The 12295-nt window shown below is 41.9% G+C and overlaps 1 protein-coding gene across 1 annotated transcript in view; it reads right to left on the reverse strand.

Moving 5' to 3' along the window:
- The window catches only part of CALN1 (calneuron 1), a 596934-nt gene that overhangs the window by 57948 nt on the left and 526691 nt on the right, over positions 1-12295 (reverse strand). Inside the window, exon 5 of the mRNA XM_063953758.1 lies at positions 10715-10871. Within this exon, the coding sequence (XP_063809828.1) occupies positions 10715-10871 (157 nt within the window). The remainder of the gene's footprint in view (positions 1-10714; positions 10872-12295) is intronic.

Raw genomic sequence — 12295 nt, forward strand, 5'->3', positions numbered from 1 at the left:
ACTCTATTTTTTGTGCTTCTGTATAATAAAATGACTGCCAGTCTAATGTATAACTTACACTGACCCACCTGGTGTGGTATAAAAAACACAATCAATGGAATAGCAGGGGTTCTTCTTAGTCCCACATGTTACATGGTGGGGCAAATAAAAACTCAACACAAGTCTTTCTTTATTCTTCATATAGTACAGCATATTATGACACTATGAATTTTTTTATCTGATAATTGGGTTTCCCTGACTCCTCCATGGCAGCATTCTTTCTTATGCCTAAATTCATCTACTATCAATATGTTCTGTTTGAGATGTGTTACAGCTTTGGGAAAGTCAAAAGAGCTACAGTATATACCTTCCAGATGTGTTGTCGCAACTCGCAGATGGATGAAGAGCAGGGGTGGGCAATTAATTTCTATAGGGGGCCACATGAAAAATCTGAACTGTGTTGGAGGGCCGAACAAATGATGCTGATGTTACTTGCGGTGGTTTATACCGCCACTGTTAGTACATGATTCTATACTTAATTATATGTGGTTGTCCTAATAAATTTGTGGTTTTATGAACTGTGGTGCACACCCCTTCTTTATAATTGAGTTACACACATTACCTGATGGTGGATACGGGAATAAGGGGAAGACGCCAACCTAATTAAGAAGGTCTGAAGTGCACGAGATCCAGCGCTGGGCATTTATAGGAAAAAATCAAGAGACAATCAAACCTGGGACTTGTAGTTCAACAAGCAGTACTTGTGTTGCTGACTGAGCGGCGCGCTGTCAGGCAAGGAAGGACGACGGACGTATCAGGAGGCACCTTGGGAACATGCTGGCGGTGACTGACAGGGGAGGCAGGCAATGGGGAATGATTGTGTCCTGCAGGATGCACTGTGAGTCACTCGTCCTGTGTGCGCCTCAGCCAATAGCATTTCAGTATGGGCTGAGGCATACACAGGACTGTGATTCACAGCGCGTCCTGCAGGACCCGAGCATCCATGGTGCAGGGAGCCTGTGGGCGGAGAGGGGACAGACAGGGATTGCCAAAGGGCCGCATTTGGCCCGCGGGCCGTACTTTGCCCAGGTCTGATGTAGAGGATGCTGACCCATACTTTTAGATTGGCTGAGACCCAAAGGCGCAGAGTTTAATGTGCAACTGGTTTTTACCAGGGACAAACAGGTTGCAGCCATCTGTAAGTATGGGACTGGCAAACACTGGAGTTTGGAACAGGTAATCCACTGTGAAGCGTATAGACACAGAGTTGTCAGACTGGATTGAGACCGAATGGGAAACACAGGAATAGAGACAGGAACTGAAAACAGAATACAGGAATGGCAGAGACCAGGAGCAATACACAGGAGTGGCAGGGACAAAGAAACTAGGGAAATTAAAGAAAGAAAAAGAAAGAAGTATTTAAGAGATAGAGGATTCACAAGTAATACACAGAATGCTAGTGAATCCAATAAAAAACAAAAATCCCAAAAAGAGGAAGTTAACAATAGATTACCCAATAGTGAATGGCAAGAAGTAAGAAGGAGAAGGAATCGCCAATATAGAGAAAATCCGAGATGGACAGAAAGAGCTCCATATAATTCCAATCAATATAGGATGGGTAATGGTAGGAATTATTATGTAGACAAAAGAAGGGAAAATTTCTATAGACCAGAGGACCGATGGGAGGAGAATGGTGATCGAAGGAAAGCTAACTATCAGGGTGTGCATTTTTTAGACAGGACACCGCCACGAAGAAGGTTTGTCTAAGTAGATTTGGAGAAGACACCCCCTCAACTAAAGTGGTTAAATCAATACCCAATATTGAGAAGTTAAAAACCAAAAGGGGTAAAAGGGGGGGTAGGAAGAAAAAGAAAAAACGCCTTATTATACCCAAACCTAGGGTCAAAGATCAGAATTTACAGGAAAATAGTACAGTGAGAATTTTTAATTTAAGTAAGAAGGTTCTTACAGTAGATGAGAAGAAGGTACTTATGAGGGGGCTTAAATTCTCACCCACTAGCCAATTAGAACCATTTGAGTTCTATATTGATCTACAGAAGTTTATACGCAAACTCACATTGAAAAAGTTTTTTGCTAATAAAGGAGATTTGGAGGTTGGGAGTACTGGAGGTCCCTCGGTCTCTCAATTCAAACCCAAATCAACCTTTTATCCCTCACACGTGAAGGGAAGTTTTATTGATTGTTTCAATAAACTTGTTTTAGACGATGTAGAAAAAACTCTAAGAAAAAAAAGGACTAAGTGCAACCTTACCAAAAAAGAATGGGCTGCGCTCAAATCACTTAGAGAAGATACAGATCTGATTATTAAGCCCGCCGATAAGGGTGGTGCCCTTGTCCTTATGGATAAAAGTGATTATGTGGCTGAGATAGATAGGCAGTTAAGTGATGGGGTCACATACTCTAAAATCAAAACTGATCCCACCAATAAGATCAGTGAATCACTTCTCCGATTTACTACTGAAGCTTTATTGAAACAGAGTATTACTAAGGATGAGTTTGAGTTCATTAATATTAAACAACCCTCTATACCAACAATCTACTGTTTACCAAAGGTTCACAAAGATCCTATACACCCACCTGGAAGACCCATAGTATCAGGTACCAATAGTATAACCTCCAATCTCTCAATGATCATTGATCATTATCTTCAACCATTGGTAAAAAAGACTAAATCCTATTTGAAAGATACTGGACAGTTGCTAGCACTGTTAGAAGATTTTGAGTGGAAAGAAAATTACATACTCATCAGTGCAGACGTATCAACGCTGTATACGATTATTGAGGAGGAAAAGGGTCTGGAAGCAGTGTCTTATTTTCTTGACAAATCTGATTATGATAGGAATTTGAAAGATTTCATTTTAGAGGGGATTAAATTTATACTTAGAAATAATTATTTTATTTTTAACGGAAGTTATTACCTTCAACGAGTAGGCACCGCCATGGGCACCAGGTTCGCCCCCAGTTACGCCAATCTTTTTATGGCGTTCTGGGAAGATTTCTCTATATGGCCTGGAGACGCCCTGGGGGCGGACCTGGTGCTATGGCGTCGGTTTATAGATGATATTTTATTTGTATGGGAAGGCAATTTGGAGGATTTAAATTCCTTTTTGGACACCCTTGGGAATAACACTTTTAATATCAAATTATCTACCATTATAAGTTCAAAAGAGATTACCTACTTGGATCTATGTATTTATATAGAAAATAATTTTATAAAAACAAAATTGTATCGTAAAAATACTGATTCTAATAGTTTTATTGAGCGCACTAGCCAACACCATGAAAATTGGCTCGATGGAATTCCATATAGCCAATTTCTCAGGGTCAAAAGAAATTGTACAGACCCCGAAGTTTGCTCTATACAGTCTAAAGAACTAACGGATAGATTCCTTGAAAAAGGGTACCCGAATGAATTATTAATAAAAGCTCAAGAGAAAGTAGAAATTACTACTCGAAGTGATTTGATAAGGGGTAAAGAGAAAGAAAAACCCAAGGATGAATTTTTAAAATGGTCTTTTATAATGAATTTTAATTCACAACATAAGGAAATTGAATCCACTATAAGGAAACACTGGAAGGTTTTAATTAAAGACCCAACACTAGGTGTTTTACTGCCTTCAAAACCTAGATTTATTTATAGACGGTCTAAATCACTGAAGGATCGTCTAGTCCACAGCTCGATTGAAACTACGAAAAGGAGTAGTATTAGGAGCAAAGGCTTCTTTAGATGTGGGATTTGTGCAATGTGCAAATGCACTAAAGGACCCAGTAAAATGAAGGATTTTATAGTGAATGGGACCACTTATCCCATTCGTGATTTTATCACCTGTAATTCACGAAATGTTATTTACGCCATAGAGTGCGATTGCGGATTGATCTATGTCGGGAAGACCAGCCGAAATCTCAAGACCAGACTCTATGAACATGTGTATAATGTGAAGAAGGGTGTGGAGACTCATACTGTCTCCAGTCATTTTAAACAAAAACATGCATGCAATACAAATCATTTTAAAACCTTTTGGGGGATTCAAATTATTAACCCCACACCACGTAATAAGGAAACAGATGTGACCCTTTCAAAAACAGAAATGCGGTGGATCTATAAGTTAAAAACTTTGGTTCCCCATGGTCTTAATAGTGATTTCGAGCTGAAATGGTTTTTATAAGAGGTTTTTATCTTGATTGTTTTTTAAACTTTTTTTAAACTTTTTTAAACTTTTTTAAACTTGTTTTATTTATTTATACCCCTCTCTATATTGTTAAGACGATTCCTATCCCCATTGCAATATATACAAATTCTAAAGTTTTTAGTTATGGATGTACACCTTTGTTTTATTTTATATTTATGTTGGATTTCGATGGTGGAACGCATGCACCGCGATTTGGAACGCATATCTATGTCCGGACGCGTCACTTCCTGTAATAAATACACCAGCTGATTTCCTGTTCTTTGCTGTGAGACGCAAACAGCGGGATGGTGACTATTTCCACATCCGGACACGTCACTTCCGGTGACGTCGTTCCGGAATCGCCAGGTGTATTGAATGGACTTAATTCCACGGCTATTTAAGGATGGTTTGGTTGTTATAGCTCCCATGCTTCTGAAGAAGGACATCTGTCCGAAAGCGCTCAAGCAGGGAGACGGTGCAATACGAGGACCTGGTGATCGGAGCTGCGACTTCCATCTGTTGGGGACACTAGAGCTACCGGGGCTTGTGGTGACTATACCCTTTGCAGCAACCTTCCCCATGAAAATTTCCTTGGCACCTATATGTTGTTTTTTATTGGATGTTTGTGAGTGCATTTTGTCTATTAAAAATTTGTGTCATAAACTTAAGACAGTGTTGCACTATTACTACCACCTTTCTTTTAAGTGATACATGAACAAGGATTGTATTAAGGAGCAGAGAGCGGCTTCATCTTAAGGATCATTGGACTTTGATTCCCTACATGCAATAAGATCTCATATCTATGTGAGTGGACCTATGCAAACACAATTACCACTTGCTACCAACAGGGTCACGCTATGTCTATATTTGTTTATCTATTATAGTGCTATTTTCATGAATTACTACATGGAAACCAATACTGCTATATACTGATTGTGTAAGCATTTTTTTTATTGAGGGTGTGGAGTAGTGCCACGTGGAGTCACAATTATTTTGTATTGAATTCTGTTTGAATCACGGTGAAAGGTTCCTTGTGGTCTCCTGGGGCAGCTATTAGTATTCAAGCGCACGAGGGGGACTGTATTTCTCTCTTTATGATTCTATACTTAATTATATGTGGTTGTCCTAATAAATTTGTGGTTTTATGAACTGTGGTGCACACCCCTTCTTTATAATTGAGTTACACACATTACCTGATGGTGGATACGGGAATAAGGGGAAGACGCCAACCTAATTAAGAAGGTCTGAAGTGCACGAGATCCAGCGCTGGGCATTTATAGGAAAAAATCAAGAGACAATCAAACCTGGGACTTGTAGTTCAACAAGCAGTACTTGTGTTGCTGACTGAGCGGCGCGCTGTCAGGCAAGGAAGGACGACGGACGTATCAGAAGGCACCTTGGGAGCATGCTGGCGGTGACTGACAGGGGAGGCAGGCAATGGGGAATGATTGTGTCCTGCAGGATGCGCTGTGAGTCACTCGTCCTGTGTGCGCCTCAGCCAATAGCATTTCAGTATGGGCTGAGGCATACACAGGACTGTGATTCACAGCGCGTCCTGCAGGACCCGAGCATCCATGGTGCAGGGAGCCTGTGGGCGGAGAGGGGACAGACAGGGATTGCCAAAGGGCCGCATTTGGCCCGCGGGCCGTACTTTGCCCAGGTCTGATGTAGAGGATGCTGACCCATACTTTTAGATTGGCTGAGACCCAAAGGCGCAGAGTTTAATGTGCAACTGGTTTTTACCAGGGACAAACAGGTTGCAGCCATCTGTAAGTATGGGACTGGCAAACACTGGAGTTTGGAACAGGTAATCCACTGTGAAGCGTATAGACACAGAGTTGTCAGACTGGATTGAGACCGAATGGGAAACACAGGAATAGAGACAGGAACTGAAAACAGAATACAGGAATGGCAGAGACCAGGAGCAATACACAGGAGTGGCAGGGACCAGGAACAATACACATGGGTGGCAGGGACCAGGAACAATACACAGGGTTGGCAGGGACCAGGAACAATACACAGGGTTGGCAGGGACCAGGAACTATACACAGGGTTAGCAGGGACCAGGAGCAATACACAGGGATAGCAGGGACCAGGAGCAATACACAGGGATGGCAGGGACCAGGAAAAATACACAGGAGTGGCAGGGACAAGTTACAATACACACCAGTGACAGGGACCAGGAACAATACACAGGGGTCGCAGTACTTTGCAAGCATTTGCACAGGGAAGCACTAGGCTGTAAAGCTGGAGTACGGCATGTGAGCCTATAGTCTGGCAGTAGTTGTTAGTTCGCAGTGACTGCCTTTTACAGGGAGGGGTGTCTGAAACTGGTGCCAAACGTGATGTCACGTCTTTCCCAGAATCAGTGAGAATGCGGCAGTGAGACTACCACTGTGGGTGCAGCTGACTACCCACCTGCTTAAAAGACCCAGCAATGCCTGGGGAACAGCGCTGCCAGACCCGGTAAGTGGACCACAGGTTCCAGAACACTGTAACATGTGTCTTCTTTTTCTGTCCTGCTTCAGGAGGAAGGGTGGACTAAGTGGACTGCATGCTACCATGGACTAGTCAAGAAAATACAATTATAAGAGGCATAATTAATTGCATCTTTCCTAACACACAAGAGAGGAATGCTTTTCTCCTCAAACTCCTCATGCAGCAGACAGCAATCTGCAGGCAAGACCCTGCATCTACTGTATAACATAAATAACCTAGAAGGACAGAAAAAAAAGCCATAAGAAGGAAGACGGTATGGCTATACTGTACATATCTTCAAAATGTATCTTCTCTTCATGTCCTGACCCAGAAGGAAGGTTAAATTATCCCTATCGTGCACTGTCATCAGGGCGGTTGAGGAAAAGATATGGTAGGGTGGGTAGGTTCACTAGATTTTTCCAATTCATCATCATCATCATCATCATTTATTCTGTAAGGTGCTATATAACTGCAGCAGTGGCCAGTTAGAGTTACAAAACATATATGCAGTACTTCAGTCAGACTTAAAATGAGAACAAGTACAGACTAGTATGACAAAGATGGTGCAGACCTGAGACAAAGGGTAGACAGCAGCCTGCTCATGATAGCTATTGAATTACTTACAATACAAATGTGTCCTCTTACATCCTTGCTGCAGTCACGCTAAACAGCCCTTCAAGTTGCACTGAGCGGTAGTGCCGAGTGCCTTTTATTTGCGATTCTTGCCGCAAAAATGCGTCTTAGACACAATATAATGCAATAGGACGCACAAGCAGCTTCTGCTGATTAAAATGATTAATGATATGCAGCATGCTTATATTCTGTGTTTATTTGTGGCTGTATCTGCATGTTCAAGGAAAACACTGCAGCATAGCATTTTGTACAGATACAGTCACACACAAAATGTAGGCATGCTGCATATAATTTTAATCAGCAGAAGCTGCTCGTTCATCCTATTACATATCATTACGTATAAGATGCATTTTTGCCAAACAAAACTCAAAAAGAGACACTCTGCACTACCAAGTCATGCGGCACTCACATATTATGTGTAACGTGACTTATAGTGCACAGAGCAAAGATGTAAGAGGACATATCTGTAAACAAAGAATTAAAGCTTCAATCAAAATGAAAACTGTAAATTACGTCTGCCTGGCTTTGAGTGCTTTTGCATAAAAAATAGACTTGAGTAAGGGGACACAGCACTGGGGTTGCTAATCTCCCCATACCCACTGCCTTGATGGGAATGGGTAAAGCATGGTGATTTTGTATCACTTAGGCCAAAGATCACACCAGATTTGGTTTAGAAAACCCCACAAATAATTGGGGAAATACATTTATTGTTCTCTAACCACATGAGTTTGTCCAATTGTTTGGGGATTATGTAACATAACTCCCTGCCCATAATGTAGCAGGTTAGTTTGGAGGGACACCTCAATACTATTTGGCATTAGCCGAGTACAAACTACATCAGATATGGCGAGGAAGAGGGATGCTATTTTTGCAATATTAGCCCAACACATTAGATGGAGCTGGTTAGCACTGTTGGAGCAAGGAGGGTGCTATACTGTGCCATGCCCATTTACCTTTCAAAAAAATTAATTTAACCCACCATATAAGGGTTCAGGTGATATCCAGCAAGACTGTAATAATGGGATCACTTTCCCATAGGAAATAATGAAGCTTGCCACTTAAATGGTCCTATTGCTGATTACTGCTTCTTGGCAGGGTGGGTGCGGCATTGGGCAAAATACAAAGTGGAAATTCCACCCAGTCATAGAATAGATGTTAGCATTTATGTCGCCAACAAGAAAGTTTACTAAGATAAAAAAACAAGATTTTAATATGTGAAAAATAAAATTTGTAAATAACAGTGACAAATGAGTACACATGGGGGGTAATTCCAAGTTGATCGCAGCAGGAATTTTTTTAGCAGTTGGGCAAAACCATATGCACTGCAGGGGAGGCAGATATAACATGTGCAGAGAGAGTTAGATTTGGGTGTGGTGTGTTCAATCTGCAATCTAATTTGCAGTGTAAAAATAAAGCAGCCAGTATTTACCCTGCACAGAAACAAAATAACCCACCCAAATCTAACTCTTTCTGCACATGTTATATCTGCCTCCCCTGCAGTGCACATGGTTTTGCCCAACTGCTAAAAAATTTCCTGCTGCGATCAACTTGGAATTACCCCTATAATACATATTAGCAATAATATAACTACGTATTTGAGTGTAAAATACACAGTCAAGTCACATTTGACGTCGGCAGCGCGTAGCCCATGAAGTACGTCACGTGTTGTGCACTGGCTTGGTGGGTATATAAGGTGTGTGATCTGCACACATATCACTCATTGCTGTCATGGGTAAAAAAGGCAATTTGTCAGAGTTGCAAAAAGGGATGATTATCAGCTTTTGGGCCAAGGGTGGCAGTATTTCTGAAACAGCGCAGTTTGTGAACTGTTCACGTGTTGCTGTGGTGAAGGTGTATTGTGACTGGAAAAATGGCACCATTGTGAATAACCAACATGGAAACTGCAGAGCACCACGTGCCGTTGATGTGAGAGGTGAACGTCTGCTACAAAGAGAGCCGACCAACACGCTACAGTGGAGCAGCTCACCGTCAAAATGAACCTGAGGGCTACCAGACGTGTCTAAAACGACAGTTCTGCCTGTCTAGCTACTGTCAGTGCTGCACAGGGCGGTTACTCTGGCTATTATCTGGTGGTCAAATTAATGTGACTCGACTGTGTAATAGGATAAGAGTGAGATGTTCCATAACAAAATATAACTACAGCCACATTTGTGCACATACGTATATACATTACTTCTATAATACATTGTAAATTTCATGGAATTGTTACATTTCTGTATGGATTAAAATAATGTTAATCCCCATTTTTGTTTAGAAAACCCAATAGTGTGCTTCATTAATAGTGGAGTTATACAGTAATAGTATTGCTGCGGTGACTGATCATTATCTAGGCCCTATACGCTGTTAAACATACTACTGTAAATCGACAAGCATTGCCTTTTACCAATTATATTACTGCTTGCAAAAAAAAATCTGAGCCACAGGGAATATGATGCCAAAGAGAATTTGACAGGCTGTGATATGATGACATTTGTAATGTTGTAAGTCTAGGACATCCAATAAATCTAGATAGTTATCTTTGGAATGTGTTGATAGCCATGTAATTATATCCTCTTGTTTGTGTGCAGTATAGGGAACAGGACTGGCAGATGTAAAACTTTGTTTTTTCTTTTTTTAAAAACTCTAAGGGGCAGATGTACCAAGTCTTGAAGAAATATAAAGAAGAGAAGTTGCCCAAAGCACCCATTAGCGTCTGTTTTTTTTCATAGACTGTGTTCGCTAACTGACAGATCTCACTCTAAAACTTGATACATCTCCCCTAACCCTTACTGTATATCTGTTCATTTAACAAACCTGCTTTTTACGCCTGTTTTGCATAGTACTCATTATTCCCAAAAGGGAACTAATTATTATCACTCAGAGATCTGTCACCAAGAGATCTGTCTAGTCTCTAGAATTAGGCGACATGGGCAAGTGTGTGGGGGTCTGGCCAGATGTCAATGTAAATGCAGGCCCCCCCTGTTGTAGCTGCACACTGCAGCACCCCCAGAAAGACATGGCCACACTAACTTGGGTTTTTCCCTGCAGGCCCAGATTCCCAGAGAGGCCCTGTACTTTGTACACCCCCCCCTTAGAGCCGCTGAGAATATTTACATGGCATCTTACCAAAATGTAAAAAAAATCAGTACAATATAAATCCTATCGTGCTTTTTCATTATGTACATTACATTATATGGCAGGGTACAATTATGTTTTCAATTAATATTAGTTTTATTTGGGACTCCATGTAAAAATACCGAATTTTCATCCAACAAGTCCAATAATTATCAAAATGTTCTACAGATGTCTAGGCCTTATTAACTAATAGAGATCATGGCGATATGCATATAACATTAACCTCATAGATTATCACAAAGTATCCCTTTTGTTTAATTAATTACAGAATACAAAATCAAATAAAGTAAAAACCCTACCTCCTTCAAACTCTGTTTGATAGTTTCCCGAATTTTCATTTAAACTTTCTTCTTCGTTAATGATTATGTTTTCAATGTCCTTCATTGTTAAATGATCCCGGAATGCATGATATAGAATGTGCTTTAGTTCTTCCAGTGTTATCCTTTGCATGTCAAACTGCAGAGGGAAAGGTACACATAAACATTACGCATTTCAAGTACAGATTCCCTTGCAAGAGCATTTTTTTTTTAATTATTATTATTATTTTCATATTCAATTGGCATTTGCATTTTTTTTTGTTTTGGTGCAAATCCAATGCCAGTGGTTAAAGGCTCTTAGAAGAATTTGTACAAATCCCTGGTATAAAGTAGCAATGCTTATATATTGTTCCCTGTTTGTATGTATTAGTAGTTCTTGATGCCTAGTTTGCCTATAGGAAATAATCTGCATGTCTTCACCAACAATTCCAGAAATAATGAATCCTACATTTTCTGGTTACGAGAAGCATTCCTATTTGATAACATGTTCAGCTTGCAACATTATACTTGCCAACTTTTAATTCCTCTCCAGAAGAAGCCAGGCCAGTTATTTAGAACTTGGTCTCACTCCCTCCCTCACCCGGGCCTTTAGCACCTCATCACTATCCTTGGTTTTTGTCACCTCAGCCCCTCATCACCATCTTCAGCTCATCATCACCAACCTCTGTCCCTCATCACCTTCCACAGCACACAGCCCCTAATCACTTTCCACAGGCCTTCATCACCATCCCGAGCCTCAGATCAACATACACAGCCCCTCATCACCATCCTTAGCCACCATCCCCTCATCACATTCCACAGCCCACCATCACATTCATAAGACCCTTATCACCTTCCACAGTCCTCAGCCCCTGGTCACCTTCCACAGCTCTCAGCCCCCTGCCCCTGGTCACCTTCCAAAGCCCCTCAGCATAGCCCTCTGCCCCGGGTCAGCTTCTGCAGCCCCTCATCCCAGTTCTCTGCCCCTGGTCACCTTCCACAGCCTTCTGCCCCGATCACCTTGCATAGCCCCTCAGCACAGTCCGCAGCTGGGCCCCTTACCTCATCTCCATTCTCTACAGCCTGCCGGGCTCTGCCTCAATAAAGTATGTTACGAACTGTGCACTGGTGGGGATGATGTGCGGCAACTCTGATGTACAGATGAAGCCACGTAGCCTATTGCCGAGTGCGTCTCTGTCTGGCCGGGCAAGCACGTCCGCGACAGAGACGAGCCCCATTCACTTGAATGGGGAGCATCTCTGTCCGCGCCCAGAGATGCTCTGAATGGGAGTGTATCTGTGCACTCCCAGCGTGACTAGGCGGACGGATCGCCTAGTCACGCCGAGAGTGCACGTTTGCGATGGAGCCGCCTCAGATGAGTGCGGCTCCATCTGTAATGCTGCAGCATCAATGTCTGTAAGGTCACTCCTGGGTTGCATCTCAGACACCTGATGGATCCCAGTGCTGCAGGCTACAAGGACACTCAGGTGGCAGAAAATGTTCGGGTCTCAAGTCGGCCCTGCACGCTACTCTCTTCTCTCGATTCCCGACTTTAGCAGCACCAAAAAGCTTTGTTTTCCATTT

This window comes from Pseudophryne corroboree, chromosome 2, assembly GCF_028390025.1.
Source record: "Pseudophryne corroboree isolate aPseCor3 chromosome 2, aPseCor3.hap2, whole genome shotgun sequence".
Taxonomy (NCBI): domain Eukaryota; kingdom Metazoa; phylum Chordata; class Amphibia; order Anura; family Myobatrachidae; genus Pseudophryne; species Pseudophryne corroboree.